This window comes from Lissotriton vulgaris, chromosome 5, assembly GCF_964263255.1.
Source record: "Lissotriton vulgaris chromosome 5, aLisVul1.2, whole genome shotgun sequence".
NCBI lineage: Eukaryota > Metazoa > Chordata > Amphibia > Caudata > Salamandridae > Lissotriton > Lissotriton vulgaris.
In genome coordinates this window covers 826,542,235-826,558,744 of record NC_141693.1, presented here as the reverse complement: position 1 = coordinate 826,558,744, position 16,510 = coordinate 826,542,235, and the positions used below count along the sequence as shown (strand labels likewise).

The 16,510-nt window shown below is 37.9% G+C and overlaps 1 protein-coding gene across 2 annotated transcripts in view; it reads right to left on the bottom strand.

Annotated features, from left to right (window-relative positions):
• Nucleotides 1-16,510, bottom strand: part of LOC147711655 (uncharacterized) — a 1,672,131-nt gene that overhangs the window by 541,608 nt on the left and 1,114,013 nt on the right. For both annotated transcript variants that reach the window (XM_086922319.1, XM_086922320.1), the window contains one exon: nucleotides 15,907-15,966. In XM_086922319.1, the coding sequence (XP_086778445.1) occupies nucleotides 15,907-15,966 (60 nt within the window). The remainder of the gene's footprint in view (nucleotides 1-15,906; nucleotides 15,967-16,510) is intronic.

The window sequence follows — 16,510 nt, the reverse complement described above, 5'->3', positions numbered from 1 at the left end:
ATTGTGGTAAAGAATGTCTTTACATCCCATTTTCTACAGAATATTTCATATGGATTTCACTTTATATTTACCATTTCTTACACGATCCCCCAGCCAAAAATAAATGAAGTATTTATCTTTCTAGAACACTATTGCAATCCTTGGTAAAGTACCTGGACCAACTGTTGTCTACATTCAGTTGGTAATTTGCATGCAATCATTTCAATGTGTTCAAGGGGATTTAAATTGTCAGAAATTCGATAAGAAATGCATCAGGTTTTCTTAGTCATATTCATGTTGTGTCCTGCACTGAGTGATATTGTGCTATGAAGATGTATACTTATCTATAAATTTCCGTAGAGAAAGAGTTCTGTTTACACAATGTACACGGCTATATACAGAAAGATGTTTCTGGCTTTGACGGAGAACTTCTCAACCTCATTGCAGACAGTCCTTCACAATTTAGTCTTATTTACAGATGTACAAATAATTCAGAATCCAAATCGTGTCCATGTGGATATTCTGTGCCCATTCCCAAAATGATCCTAGATTCCATTTTACACAGCTTCAAAGTGCGATCGCCTCCTCTTTTTGCTGGTTTTATGATCTTGATACCAGAATATGTCAACTGGCTGCAATCACTTTGATGGAACTCATTGAAATGCTTTGCCATTGGATAATTTGGGTCTTTATTCTTTATTGCACGGGGATGTTGTAGGATCCGTAGTTTTAGCTTATTGATCTTACTTCCTACACAGTACTTTCCACAAGGACACATTAGTCTATAGACCACATATTTAGATTTGCAGGTAATGTGATCTAGAATTTTTCAGATCTTCCATTTTGTAATTTGTACTCTGTAATGTTTGAGCCATGTTCACATGCTTTGCACTTTGAGCATCTCCAAAACCCTGGTGTTGTTAGCCATGAGATCTTTCTGTGCTGTTTAATTTCAAAGTGGCTTTGAGTTAAGATATCTCTTAAAGAAGCTGTTTTTCTGCATGTTATGCTTGGATACGGTGTTAAACTCTCTTTCAAGGTTTCATCCAACAGCAAAATTTCCCATTCTTGCTTATCACTTTTTTTAGATCTTTGCTTTCATTGTTGAAATCCATGATTAGACACGTTGTACTTTCTGTTACCATTTCATTTCCGTCCGTCATTTTCAATGCATCTGATTTCTTTTTTGCTGGGACTAAGAGGACTGATAGTTGTTTCAAATTAATTCTAGATTTTGCGGTTAGAAGTACTTCGAGTGGATATCCTCTCTCCAGAAATCGACAACTCACTCTGTCTCCAAATCCTCATTCTCCAAGCAGTTTCTCTTTGCCCTAAGCATTTCACCATACGGTACGCTCCATTTTAATTTTACTGGATGTCCACCATTGGCATGAAGAATGCTATTGCAGGATGTTAGTTTTTGGTGCATCTTAGTGCACAGTCTGTTGTTGTTAATGAGAACTTCCACATCCAGAAAGATGATACTAGTATCACTTCTGGCTGATGTGAAGTGGAGATTATAGTTGTTCACTTCGAGAGATTCAATGAAAGCCTGTAAATCTTTGCGACTTCCATCCCTTATGACAAAATAATCGTCGATAAATCGATACCATGTTTTTATCTTTGAGTGTTTTTTACTCTCTTCCTCTAAGATTTCAGTTTCCCAAAGCGCCATCATTAGATATGCGTACGTTGGGGCAAAAAATTTCCCCATTGCCGTGCCTTGTTTTTGCAAGTACAGGCTGCCCAGGAAGAGGTAGACATTGTGTTGTAAACAGTAAGTCAACATGTCTATTAGCATGGCTGAGTGTTCTAAGTGATTAATGGATCTTTTTTCCAGACATTTTTTACCACCTCTTACTCCATCCTCATGTCGTATCGAGGTATAGAGTGATGACACATCTATTGTTGCCATGAAATATCCTGTATTCCACTCTATTTTACTTATCTTGTTTAAAAAATCCATGGTGTCTCTTAAGTACGAAAGTAGCGTTGTCACATAATTCATTAGGAAGATGTCAATAAATCTTGAGGTTGTCTCTAATAGCGATCCTTTAGAGCACACTATCGGCCTGCCAGGTGGTTTATTAATTGCTTTATGAACTTTCGGCAGAAAGTAGATAGTGGCTGTGATTGGATGATCAGTTTTGAGGTATGAACATTCATCAAAATCAATTAGGCCTCTTTTTTTCAATCGTAGTAGGAGTGTATGATATTCATTTGTCCATTCCTCAATTGAATTTTTCTTCACTGGCTCATAGTGATCTTGATTTTCCAATTGTCGCTTCGCCTTGTCTATGTAATCTGTAACATTTTGGACCACAATATTTCCTCCTTTATCCGAGACTTCGATTATTATTGTAAGATCATTTTTTAAGTTCTGTTATCATCTGATATTCTTTTGGTGAGAGATTCCATTCCTTTTTGTTTTGATTCTTATTTTTGTTGCAGACAGATTTTCCTGAAATTTTTGTGATCTCTTCCACCATTATCTCATGGAATAAATCAATTTTATTCCTTGGTGGTAGCTGTGGACAGAACCTGGACTGTTTTCTGAGTCCAGTTTCACCTCCTTTGTTTGTGGTTATTCCAATGGTGTTACAGAAGTCAATATCTGATGTTAAAGAATTTTGACTGTTCCCAATATTTGATGTTTCATCTTCTCCCAATGAGGTTATTGCCCTAAATGCTGGTAAATCTTTTTGAGCAATTATTGATGGATTTGTATCTTCTGATTTGCGAACACTAGGTTGAGGTTTCTTCTCTAAAAAGTATTTTTTGAGTTTGATCGTCCTACAAAACTTGTAGGGATCTATGTGTGCATTGGGGATGTCCATGTCTTTGTTTGGGCAGTAAAATAATCCTTTATTTAGTAATATTAGCTGAACTTCTGTTAATGGTTTGTAAGATATATTTATGACCATGCTTTCATCAAAATTTGTTCTGCTCTTCTTGAGAATTATTTCAGATTTCCTTTTCCTCTCTTTGATTTTACTCCTTCTTCTGCCCCTTCTGCTTGTGGATTTGATTGTCCTCTCCCCCACGTGTTGATTCTGCCACTCCCTCTTTGTCGCGTTATCATTTGCGCTAGTTGTATCTCCCCGCGAAAATCCAGTGGAGTTGGGCAGCATCTTCATTTGCTGAGCTTTCTACCGTGTCAATATTTGCTGTTCCTGCACACTTGTCCATCATAACTCTGTTTCTTAGTGTGTCATATTTGCGGGCAAATGTGTAGATAGGCCCATTCGCATAATCCATCCTGTCCCTTGTAAATGTATTTGCTTTTCATTTTTTTACCTCCGTTTCATGTTTATTTATTTTTTTCTCCATGTTCTCAATTAGTTCTTTATTTTCTTCTAATAACGGGATTTCGGCTAACTCTTGTTCCAACGTTTGGATTATGCTCGTGATTTTTTATAGTTTCCTTTCAGCATGTATAATTAATGTCCTCATGAGTTTAAATGAGCATTCATTTGTGTCTTGTTGCCATAATTTTATCAAGTCCGGGTCCAAATCATTTAATGTGGGCATGATGAGTATCCGAAGCACCCTTGGGACTCCTTTAAACTCTATATATTTTTCTAGTGTTGTTTTTTCCCACCATTTGTTGATTTCCAAAATCCGGTTTTGTTGTAATTCTCTTAGGACATTTATTATTGTTCTTTTATCTTTCTCCTTCCCTCCTGCTACTCCTCTTGTGTTTGTACTCGTTGAGGGAGTGGTTTCATCATCATTTAACAGTTCACTCACCCTGAGTAGGCGGTTCCTATTTATTTTTAGATATCCTATTTTTTAGATTACATTACACATTTTCAATATAATTTTTTGTTCAATGTAATATATATATATATTTTATATGTTTAAAAATATTTTTATATTTTCTGTTTTCTTTTTTTTAACAATTTTTTGAGCAGTCCCGAACCCAAAGCGCACCTCTCTCGATTGCTGTGCAGAACGTAGCTGCCATTTTACAATTGTTCTGTAGGATGCACGTAGGGTGTGCGATGGGTGCATATTTTCATGCGCGATTGCTATGCGACCCGTTAGTGACTTCAAGCGCATAGGCAACATATGCATATCATGCCACACCGCGCGCTTGCATTTCCGCATGACGTCATCTACGTGTTCAACGCGGTGGGTGCACGACTTCCGTGAAATTTTTCGATAAAAAAAGATATATCTATATATATATATATATATAAACCATAGGTTTCACACATGTTATAGTTAGGAATTAGCATTTAAAAAACCTTAGAAATTCACTGAAAAAACCATAGGTTTTCACAAATGTTATAGTTAGCTGGGCATTTCACTCATACAAAGCAATTGAAATTCCCCCGTTATAGTTGGTTCAGCTAACTATAACTCGCCTGCCCGCAATGCACTACTGATGACGTCAGATGATGTTTTTCAAATGCTAATTCCTAACTATAACGTGGCTGAAACCTATGTTTTCTTTTAGTGAATTTCAAAGGTTTTGTAAATGATAATTTATAAATGTATTAATTGGTATATTTTTTATGCTGATTTTCTACATTGTTTTAAAGTATTTACTTTTAGATATTTTATTTTTTAAATTACATTACATATTGTTAATATAAATTGAAAAAAATATTTTTCAAAATATTGAAATTGTAATATATATAGTTTTTTAAAATATTTTTTTATTTATATACATATTATATAGCAGGCAATGATATCCTATGGAAGGAAATTCAAGTTACTGGTAAGTACAGTTAAATTTACTTTTCAGGAACTGTAGTGAGCTGAAAGATGCAGCACTGAGGACTCTCCAGAAAACAGGTGAGTAAATTGGAATTCGTAGTTCAGCTGATTTTTGAGGAATTTTTTAAAACTCCAAAACTCCACACTTAGAAACATTTCCAAGTGAAAAAAGTCAATGTTAGCCTATGGAAGGAAATTCAAGTTACTGTAAGTATGGTTAGATTTACTTTTCAGGATCAGTAGTGGGCTGAAAGTTGCAGCACTGAGGTCTCTCCTGATAACAGGTGAATAAATCGGAATTCGTAGTGCGGCTGATTATAGAGAAATGTTTTAAAGTTCCAGAACTCCACACCCTAATGCGCCCCAGTAGGTGGTCGCAGCGCGTCACATTGCATCTAGTACCCGACCGTGAGCAAGCTTTATCTGATCGTCTCCACGACGGATATGACCAGCAAATGAGTGGCAGCAAATCGGGCAAATCTTTATTCCTGATTCATACTGTCATTCGTCCACCTCCTGTCTTGATAAAGACCCGCCGCGACCACCGACTGGGGCGCATTAGGGTCGAAACGTCGACGCCCAATTAGGTCCAGAAGACTCTGCGATTCCTCAACAATGTACTCTGATTCCCTGGAGATTAATTAATTGTTGGCCTATCTATCATCTTTGTACATAATTGCAGTTATTCATTATCATTGTATATATATCTTAGCACTTGAGCACGTTTTGCACCTACTGTCACTGAACTGCATTTATTTTTGATGATCTTACTTTGTTTCGATTGTTTCGTAACTGAATGAAGTAATTCAGCACAAACGATTTTGAATTCTAAATATAAATAATTATGAATTCAACACTTGACTATACCATTTATTTGTTTTTTCTGCTTGAGCATTGATTTCTCAATTTGCATTTTTGTATAAGAGAGTTCTTATATTTGTTTCATTTGCATATACTAGCATCTTCCAAAGTAACTGGTCCTACCCAACAGAACCATTTGTTTGTTTAATTACTTTGAATCACTCAATTCCCTAAAGCCTGGCTCACTGCATGAGTACATGCTTACTGACTGAATGATTACATTAATATAAGTAAAGACACTGGGTAAATTCTTAATTGGTTGACTTTTACTTTAGTGAATGAATTACTACATGGTACTGAAAGTCATTTTGAAATTGCAACAGCAGCCACACTGTGTTTTGCTGGAGTATATAGATAGTGACTGGGGAATTGTAGGCCTGAAGCATAAATGTGAAGGTGGTTACACCACTACATGCGTAATGCATAGGAGTTTGAAGCACTGCATACCCTAAAGCCTGGCTTACTGCAAGAGTATATGTACTTATGTAACTGCAAATACATCAACCAACCAAATCATTTTCTCTCAATTTTGCCAAATGAACACTATTTCATAGTGGGATTCTAGACAAATAACAGTATCCCTTGCAGTGTTTAAAGAAAGATTAAAAATATTAGATAAATAAATGTATTAAAACTCAGAGTAATGGAATTAAATAAATTAATACTCTGATATAAATTAGAATATTCAAAGTTTAATAGAGAGTATCTCTGGCACGGGATGCCTAGGGGTTTAGGGTAATGAAGAATAATAAAAAAAAATTACAAAAAAAGGGAGGTTACTAGAATAATAAGTCGGAAAAAAAGGGGGAATGAATGTTAATACTCGTATTTAAAAAAAAGTAACCTATACAAATGCTTTAATAAGAAAAACGAGTTTAAATAAAGCATTTTAGAAATTAAACAAAAGATAAAAAGTATGGAAAGAGGCATGTTTACATAAACAGATGACGCACTAAAACAGTGGAAATGAGAACACCTGTCAACTGAAACATGTGAGTTAAAAGTGGGAGGAGCAATACATTGATCCCATAGAGTGTTAAGTAACCAAAAAGTATATAAACCACATCCGTGGGATAATTAGTTTAATTTCAGAGAATCAATAAGGGCGAAGAAACTATGAGCAAGGTAATGAGTCCGGGATGCGGAAGCATCTTGAGAATATCTTTCATTTCCTCACCGGGAACATATTGTTAATGTATATTTAAAAGTACATAAAACATTATGTCCCCTCTAGAGAAGTTGGATGAATTTTGACGGAGGAAGGAAAGAATATCCAAGATATGTAAATTATATGAATGGGTATAGGTTTGATATTTTTAAAAAAGAAAGCAAAAATATTCAAATGATTATAGAATGTGGTACGATAAAGTTTAAATGGAATATAATAAAGAGTTGACGAAACAACCATTACAAGAAGTATAGGTTAATTAAGGAATTACTATGTACAAAGTAATGATTAGGAGCGATGCCATCATCTTGAATTTATCTTTCATTTCCACAGAGGGATCATATTGTTATGTATATTTTAATTTATATATAACTTTATGATCCCTCAACTGGAGTTGATGATTTTTAACAGAGGATTTCAAACAATAATAAATAATATTTTTTTTAGTATGCAAGTATTTCTTAATGATTGAAAAATGTAGTATAAATAAACTATCAACAAAAAAACAAAATACTTTGGAATAACGGAGAATACTCTTTATCTTCTTGAGTGAAAATGGGCTAAAAGTATTTATATTAAGTAGTGCTTTTACCAATTTTCACTCATGAAGAACAAGAGGATTATCTTCGCAAGCACTTTTTAAAAAAAAATATATATATTTGTGGCTTCAAATGTTAATAATTTTTTCCATTTTTAAAAATGTTTTGTTAAATGTAATAATGAAATGAAATTTACATTAAAAAAAAAAGATGAAATAGTGAGGGAGTGTTTGTCGTAGCACTTCTGGTCTACTTTATCTGAAAGTAAAAAAAAGCCCAAACATTTCAATAAAGATGATGGGGCAACACTTATATAATGTAAACATAAGGAATGAGTGATTATGATAAAATAAAATAAATGTGGTCCAACGCGTGATATCAATGAATGAAATATTTTTTTGCATTTCACCCATATGATGAATATAAAAGACTCAATTCAAATTTTTTGAAAACATGAGCATTTTTCTTACAAGGATGGTTTGAAGAATTATACATTTAATAAAATAACATACGCGTGATACCAATGAATGATTTTTTTTTTGCATTTCACCCATATGATGAATATAAAAGACTCATGAGCATTTTTCTTTCAAGGGTGGTTTGAAGAAGTATACATTTAATATAAGAACATAGTACTCCACGCTAAAGGAGAAAACTCAGCACAATTATGATAGAATAGAAATACAATAATATTTTTAAATACCTTTACAGTCAACAAACTCGTAAGCAAAGTACCCAGTTTAAGTTAAAAACACCTACCACAACTAGTTTTTAAGACTCATTGTAAATTAAAGTGCGTCACAAAATGGGCTACGTACATAGTGAGGGTATTGTAACGTCACATAGAAAAAACAAGCCAATCAACATTAGGATCAGGAAGGTAGAGTTAACCACACAACAGCCAATCAAATGTTTTTCAAAATCTACGCAAGGAAAGGGATTGGTCGGTAATACGTCTTCTTACAATGCTTCACAACCAATTAAAAAGAGGTGTAGAAAGTTTCTGTTTTTAGCATACGAGCAAATCAGATGACCTTGCAAGTACACGCAGCGAGAGGCAATTATTGAAGATGACTTGCTTTCACAAGACCCCAAAAGGCTACTTGCAGAATAAGTACGCACTTACCTGCCAGACCCCATTTAATGATTAACCAGGTTCTCAAGCCTAAACACGTCAGAAATCATCTCTTGTCACTTTCTCTTCTTCCAGGTTCACAGTGAAAGTGTGTGTCTCCTTCTCCTTTAACTCCTTTCTTTTTCATAGTAATTGTTACTCATACACTATCCAGCACATACCCTACAGATGCACCACCTTGGGGTTGGAATATTTTTTTTACTGATACACTATCCAGCACATTCCGTACAGATGCACCCCCCTGGAGTTAGACTAGTAATTGTTACCCCTACACTAACCTGCACTTACCCTACAGATGCACACTGCTCTCTCTTTCAAAATCCAAATCAGATTTACAACACCTTTGCACCACTTTCACGTCACTTTTCCTCAGGGCTGCCTCCTGCAGTGTCCCAGGGTGCCACTGCCTACCCCCGGGACACTGCTGTTTGCTATGAGAGGGTGGAAGTCTCGCGGCTCCCGCCCTCCCATAGCAAACTTAGTTTTGATTTTGAAAGACACAGCAGTGAAATCTATTCTCACTTTCAAAATCCAAACCAGATTGCTTTTTCATATGCAACAAGCATCTCCCCATGTGGAAAAGCAATGCTGGCTTCTGAAGGACGCGAGGAAAAGTTGGGACCGTGGGGACATTGTGGGTCCCCAACATTTTTTAAAAGACCCGGAGGATAGGGTCCCCTGGGATATTAGAAATTACTGATAGGGGCTATTTTTTCGGTAAAATTAATAGTCGCGCACCCAGCGCGGTGCTCAGTTTGGCCCCCTGGTGTGCACGCACTGGATGCACAACTCAAAATCTGTAGGGTGCACGACTCCAGCGCCTTTGGTGCACAACTTCTATGCGTTTGGGAGCCGGCATTGCTTTTCCACATGGGGAGCTACTAACATGCAGCTCCCCATGTGGAAAAGCAATCTGATTTAGATTTTGAAAGAGAGACCTTGCAGCCCCCCAACCATTTTTTTATAGCCCCGGTGGTAACGGGCCCTCGAGTGCTCCAGGAGGGGGGCCTCGTAGTCCCCCTCCCACAATACATAAAGCCCCGAGGGTGGTGGTCCCCACGGCTTTGGGGACCTTGGACCCCACCATTTTTTTTACTTTTTAGCCCTGGGAGATTGCGATCCCTGAGGGTGGGGCGCCCATCTGGGCCCCCATAAAATTTAATAATTTTGCCCCTGGTATTTACTCCCCTGGGGGCTAATTATAAGGGCCCACCATAAAATGTAATAATTTTGCCCCTGGTATTTACCACCCCGGGCCTAATTATAAAAAAAGCGCAGTTTTATTTTATTTATTTTACGGCAAAGTCCGCGCACCCTACACACTCCTGTCGGGTTAAAAAAAAAATGTGGACCCTGGGGGTCCTTCTGGGACCCCCTAAGCAGGTCTAGAGTGTAAAACTATTTCAACCCTGCCCCCTTTCTACATTTTGCACACATATTCCACTGACTTTCTCATCCTCGCTTCTACTGAGGCGCAAAATGGCTGCCAACAGTTCCTGATTTCGAATTTTGACAACCACTTGACAGCCAATTAGCATTCAGCGCGTGATCGGAAGGGTGCGCTTATGGTACGATGCCAATACGCGCAGACGCCGCAGATCCACCGCGCCCATAGATATATAAATTACTTTAACTCTAATTTTCTCAGGAACTGCTGACCAGATTGACACCATTTAAGCTAAAGGCACACGTCTGAACTGAAGACTACCTCTTTGCCAAATTTGGTGTAATTTCGTTCAGCCATTCGGGCTGTAGCTGTGGCTAAAGGTCCTATGGGAAATTGCACGGGGAAAACATGTTTTGGGACCCCCCTTTTTTCTCGGCCCCCACTTGACTAATCACAGTGAAACTTTCGGGATAGGAGCATACCAGAGCTGGCCAAAAGTTTGGAAAATTTTGCAAAGATTCATTAATCAGCGCTAAAGTTATTGGGAATAGAATGCTGCGGGTTTCCCATGCATAATAGGTCCTAACTATAACTACCTACTGGCGACCGCCAGTAGGTAAAATATATATATATATCTCAAAGATATGTATACCTCTCCAACTTAAAGAAGCGTATTTCTTTACCTCTGACTTGGAGGTAGTTTGAATCCCCCTGCCCTAATATGTACTTGATATATATATATATATATATATATATATATATATATATATATATATATATATATATATATATATATATATATATATATATATATATATATATATATATATATATATATATATATATATATATCTCAGGGGAGACCCAATAAACCACAAAGCATCTGGGACATAACAACCAAATAAATACAATGATGCCTCTAGTATTTCTTTCAAGGAACCTTCTAGTAGAAGACAGACAGTACAAATTATCTGTCTATGGTTATTAATTTCCACACAGAATAAATCTACCACATAGTATTCTTTGTTCATCTAATCGCTATCAGAAACTTTTATACCAACAAAATTATACACAAACACAAGAAATTGGTTTAAATTACTCCTTTTTAGTCAACCAATTCTTCTTTTCACTGAATATTATTATCAGTTCTTTTGGTTTTGTTTCATTTTATACACATTTATATACAGACGTCATATATCTATACACATTATTTACACTGTGCAACAAAATATAAGCATGACGCACGTTAACCAAACCTTTATAAAACTCAATTCTCCCGGGTTTAACTGAAGCCCAATTTTTTACATAAGGAAATTTATGGCAATAAGTTTTATAGCCTTAATTCCTTTCTCACAATCACTATATAGTCATAGAGCCTAGGAAGCTGAAATATCTTTATGCTTCTTTTTTTGAAGAGCTCTCGTAGGATTTTTCAAAATCAATTCCACATTTGTATGGTGTCGGATTATAGTAACTGTCGACGCGTTTCGGCCTACCAGCAGTTTAAGGCCTCCTCAGGACTTTGGGCAACAAGTACAACATTACCAGCAGTGAGCTGTGTTCCACCTATTAGTAACGGTGGCGTGAGAAAAGGCGCGTGGTAACTGATGTACTACAAAGTTAGCTACGGCGAGTGAAAGGGGCGGTAGTTTGTTTGGAGTGACTCCACAGTATTGGAATGATTGACGCCAGTACTTTTTTCCAACTATATGCCCTGACATAAAATTGGGTAGCAGAGTCTTGTCAAGGAATAATTTTGCACTACCCGAGGTGGTAGGTGCAAGAGACCGATTTATCGCTACTTTGTGAGGTAGAGAACGATATAGGTACCTCTGTAACTCATACAGCTTCCACCCAACACAGATACAAACAAAATAAGCAACATGCCACTCTTCACAACTTTGCATCTCCATGTCTACTGCACAAGGCTACTCTACAAAAACAACGTAGCTCACCAACTCACTCTGAACCACCATCTCCACCAACAACACAAGCAGACTCATCAAAATGCCTTCTTAGCTTCTGGATGAGAAATACGCTACAGAACAGCTACACTATTGCTATCCTTATAGACCTAATACCAGCACTAGGGACACACCTGCCACATGTTACACCATCACCAAAACACATTCTCTAAACTGCCTCCTAATAAATGCTCTATCGCTCTCTAAATTCAAGCATCACATCTATGACCCTGTATAGCCATCAAGCCCCGGGGCAGAGGAGCCTTGCAGTGTGTCGATGGCCAGAAGAACGTCAGTGACCGATATAGGCTCAGCCATAAAGTCAAGCATGTATTTCTCCAGCAACACCAGTGCGATCTTGTCTAGGTAATCAGTTTGAGCAGCACCATCCGAGTCAGCTTTAGAGGAATATAGTGTGGTGTAGTATTGCAGAAATTCATTCCTGATGGCTGACGTGGTGGTGAGTGTGTCGCCAGAGGTGGAATAGAGCTCCGTAATGTAGGATTTATTGTAAGGTGGTCTCAGCATATGTGCTAACACCCTGCCACATATCTACAATCTTCTCACTGACACACAACCTGGCTCACTCTTCATAACTGAATCATGGTTGGGAGATGAAATGGCTCCAGTGTTGCATTAAGCCATTCATCTAGGCTATCAAACTATCACACAAAATTGTATATGCAAACAGGAGGTGGCCTAGCTGTTGTATTCAAGCAATCATAAAATATCACCAAAGCTGACAACGTCTCCATACAAGGTTGTGAGGCTCCCTTCACCAGAGGCAACCCTACACCATCTTCCTCCTGTGACTTCCTACTCTTTTACAGACCTCCACCTAGCAATGCAATGTTCCCAGACACACTTCTAGATACAGTTTGAAACCTAATAACACTACACTCCAACCTTTGCATTCTTGGTGACCTAAACATTTGGTTTGATAGACCCAATATGTCCCATCTGAAAACAATCATCCCTGGCCTAGGCACACTTAACTTACATCAGGTTATCTACAAATCTACATTCATCGATGGACCTATCCCAGATGCCATTTTTGTTAATCCAGAACTAGTTACCTTTCAAATAATTACTCCGGTCACATGATCAGACCACCATTGTTCAAAAACGATATGAGTGCCTACAGGAAGCTTTTGATATCCTAATACCACTAAGACCAACACAACAGAACAAAAGAAAACATGCAACCTGGAGAAATACACTGCTAAAATTAGAGAAAACTGCAAATTTGAAAGCTGCAATTCACCTGGCTCAAAACAGGCACCAATCAAGGCAAACTTCAACTCCAAAAAGTAAACAGATTATGCAAGTCAGCAATCAAACAAGCTAAGGAAAATGCTATACAGACAGCATTCAAAATGCTAAGTAAATAAATCTATAAAATTCTCATTGAATTTCAAAAACCAAATTACCTAGAAGGTTTAATCCCATTACTCAAGAATTCCATGACAAACTGGAAAGTCATTACACAACCAAAGCAGACACGTTGGACTCCTATTTAAAACAAGGCAAACCCACCAGCACCAACCCTTTTCCCCAATCAAACCTCAAAGAGTAGGCTAGCCCAGTCTCTGTAATTCTTCCAACAAATATCAGACAGTGAATTTATGGACATGGTCAAAGCAAGCAGGCCTTCCAGCAGCACTTCTAATCAATGTCCACCTCAAACCTTAAAGAAAATTCTACCTCTGCTGCCACACCAGTAAGAAGAATCATCAACGATTCCTTAACTACTGAAATATTTCCAGATGATCTAAAAAAGTTATACATATGCCCATTACTAAAGAAAACAAACCTGGACCTGCTTAACCCTGACAACAACAGACCGAAAACAATAGGCAAACCGATAGACAGAGCAGCATTCGCCCACTTGTTACACTTCGGTGAAGATAATTCCATACTTTCAGACTGCCAAACAGGATTTTGTCAATGCAGAGGCACAGAATCTGCCCTCTTTGCCATCTAGGGTGACCTTAAGAACACAGTGGAGCAGACTGGGGTTGCTGCACAACTTCTTCTAGACCTCTCAGCTGCCTTTGCCACGGTTGACCATGATACTCTAATACAAAGACTGTACAAAGCTGGCAGAAGGACACTGCTCTTGCCTGGATCACATCCTACTTCAAAACAAAGCAAATATCATCCATACCCCCTCTTTTTTGTCCAAACCATACTTCACAAAAGCAGGGGTCCCTCAGGGATCCCTTAAGGCTCTGTCACTCACCCATGCTTTTCAACATCTACATGAAGTCATTACTGGCACTGATCAATCAGTTTCACTTCACATGATATAACTATGCAGATGACACACAAATACTCCTTAAACTGAAAAGCAACAAAGACATTGAAAACTTAAAAATGTTCAGTTGCCTCAGAACCATTGATCAGTGGAATACAGGAAGCCATCTCAAACTGAATGCTTCCCAAACAGAAATACTCACATATGGCGACTGGAGAAACTATGACCCAGTTCCTGCCTGGCCTGACAATTTGGTTAAACCGCCTAAGGTAACGAAGGACGAAAGAAACCTTGGAATTACCATGGACTAACAAGCTATCAATGTATGCCCAAGTGCACAAATTAGCAAGATAAAGCTTGATTAGTAATAAAACTCTGCGACATGATTTTCCTCGCCTGGAATTTCCACACAAGGTCCAGGCTACTACCTCTCTGTTGTTCTGTCTAAATTTGATTATGACAATAGCCTCTGCCATGGATCATCTTTAACAACTATGAACGCACTACTTAGAACTCTGCTGCCAGACTACTCTTACATATAAAGCCACAAGCCCACCTCTCCCCTGCCTTGAAGAACCTAAATAGGTTATTCTTGCTAGAAGATCCACATTCAAGCTGCTTTGTATCACCCACAATTCGATACATAGAACAGGACTGTTCTTCATCTGGCATAAAATCACCAAATACATTTAACAAAGTGACCTCCGCTTTAAAAAGGAACCTCGGCTCAAGATTAGCACCTTGCCTCAAAACCTTATCTTCAGAAGACTACTCAAGAGTTGACTTTTCCCCACATAACCACCATAATTAAAGATAAATATACATCATATCCCTGTGTGCGTATGAGTATTTATTTGGACTATATATGTGTACCTACATATGTGTATTTCTTTGTATGAAAGTGTCACCGGAGAACATACAAAACTAGGGTGGGGAAGACTACACAGATAATTGGCATTGTACTGCACCTTCAACACACAAAATTCCTGGACTTCTGTGTTTGCAGCCAGTGTCTCCAGAAATCTTGATGCGAACCTATCCTAATTACACCACATGGAAAAGGCTCTGAAACTGCTCTGCCCAACATCCAAAAAAACAGAGAACATTACGGGTCCTTTAAGGGGGAGGAGCCGTCATACTGCAGGTCCACCTTGTCCGACATCACGGATCTCTCCCCACCAATGTGGGCAGAGAGATTTCAGGCCTTCAGACCGAAACTGAGGGAGGAGGATGTCTATGGCAAGAGAGGAGACGAGTATCAAGACGCCAAGGAAGCAGCATATGAAGAGTGATACAGCAGAGAATGAGCCAAGAAGGGGAAATCCAGCCCGCAGGAAAGAGAAGAGGGATTCCAAAGGTTGCGTCACTGCCAGTCCCGAGTGAAGCCTGTCGAAATGCGGGAAGAACCAGGAAGCCACCTCTATCGTAAGTTGCCTTGCCATGCTGCTGGAGGAGCGTGGCTTACCCAGGTCAGTGAATGTATACAGGGTCTTGGGAGGTGGGAAAACCGAACCAAAGAGACAAAAAGAGGTAAAAAGGCTACAGCCTCCTTAGTTGTGGATGGAGCCTCCTCGGACAAATGAGTGTGGGTGAAGGACATTCAGAGTGTAGATATTATTTTTAAGCTTATGTGTTTATTTTAAAATTCAATAAAGGAGCCATTTCATTTGCCACATGATGAAAAAAACGTATTTTGGCTTATTTCTTTTAGAAAAGACATGAGAGCTATTAGAGGCTTATTAGTGAGATATAGTTAGGTACAAAGGTTCCCTTGAGTATCAAACTAAAGGCAAAGACTCACTTCCATTCCCAATGGTGATGGTTCTAGCATGCTTGCTGCTCCCATATCACAACCCACCATACAGAACTCAAGAGCCTGACAAAGACTTACCTGTGGTACTTTACTTATACCTGTGTCGCGCTGGTCCTGGACCCCAGCTGAAAGGGTGACCTAAAGGAGAAGACAAACATTTCTTCAGTGATATCTATACATTTATTTCTTTTGGTGATAAATAAAAAGTCTACAGTTATTCTTTAACGCCACCTGAGTATCTGTGTTACTCATGCCTGCCAAATGACAAAAGTTGTTTAATAATTATGTTGATAAAATATATGGATAATCATTATTTTTGCTTAACAAATGTACATATTACTTATTGTTATATTATTCTATGTTTTACATGCATATAAAAATCTAGAGTGTCCCTACCACATGTATCTAATGGAAAGCTAGTCTAGTCCAAAAGAATCTATGCTTTCAAGATTGAAGTAATGAATAACTCTATTCTCAAGGGTAACCTACCAACCACTAATATTGTGAGCGTACTAAAATACAGAGGAAATAATAATACCATATCTTCCTTTTTACTATCTTAATTTTCAAGTTTTCACACGATGCACAAAACACAAGGTATGCAGGTAAACAGCAAGTTTTCACCACAAAAGTTTTAAAGTAGAATTAAAAAATGATAGTAAAAAATGTTTATATTTATTCG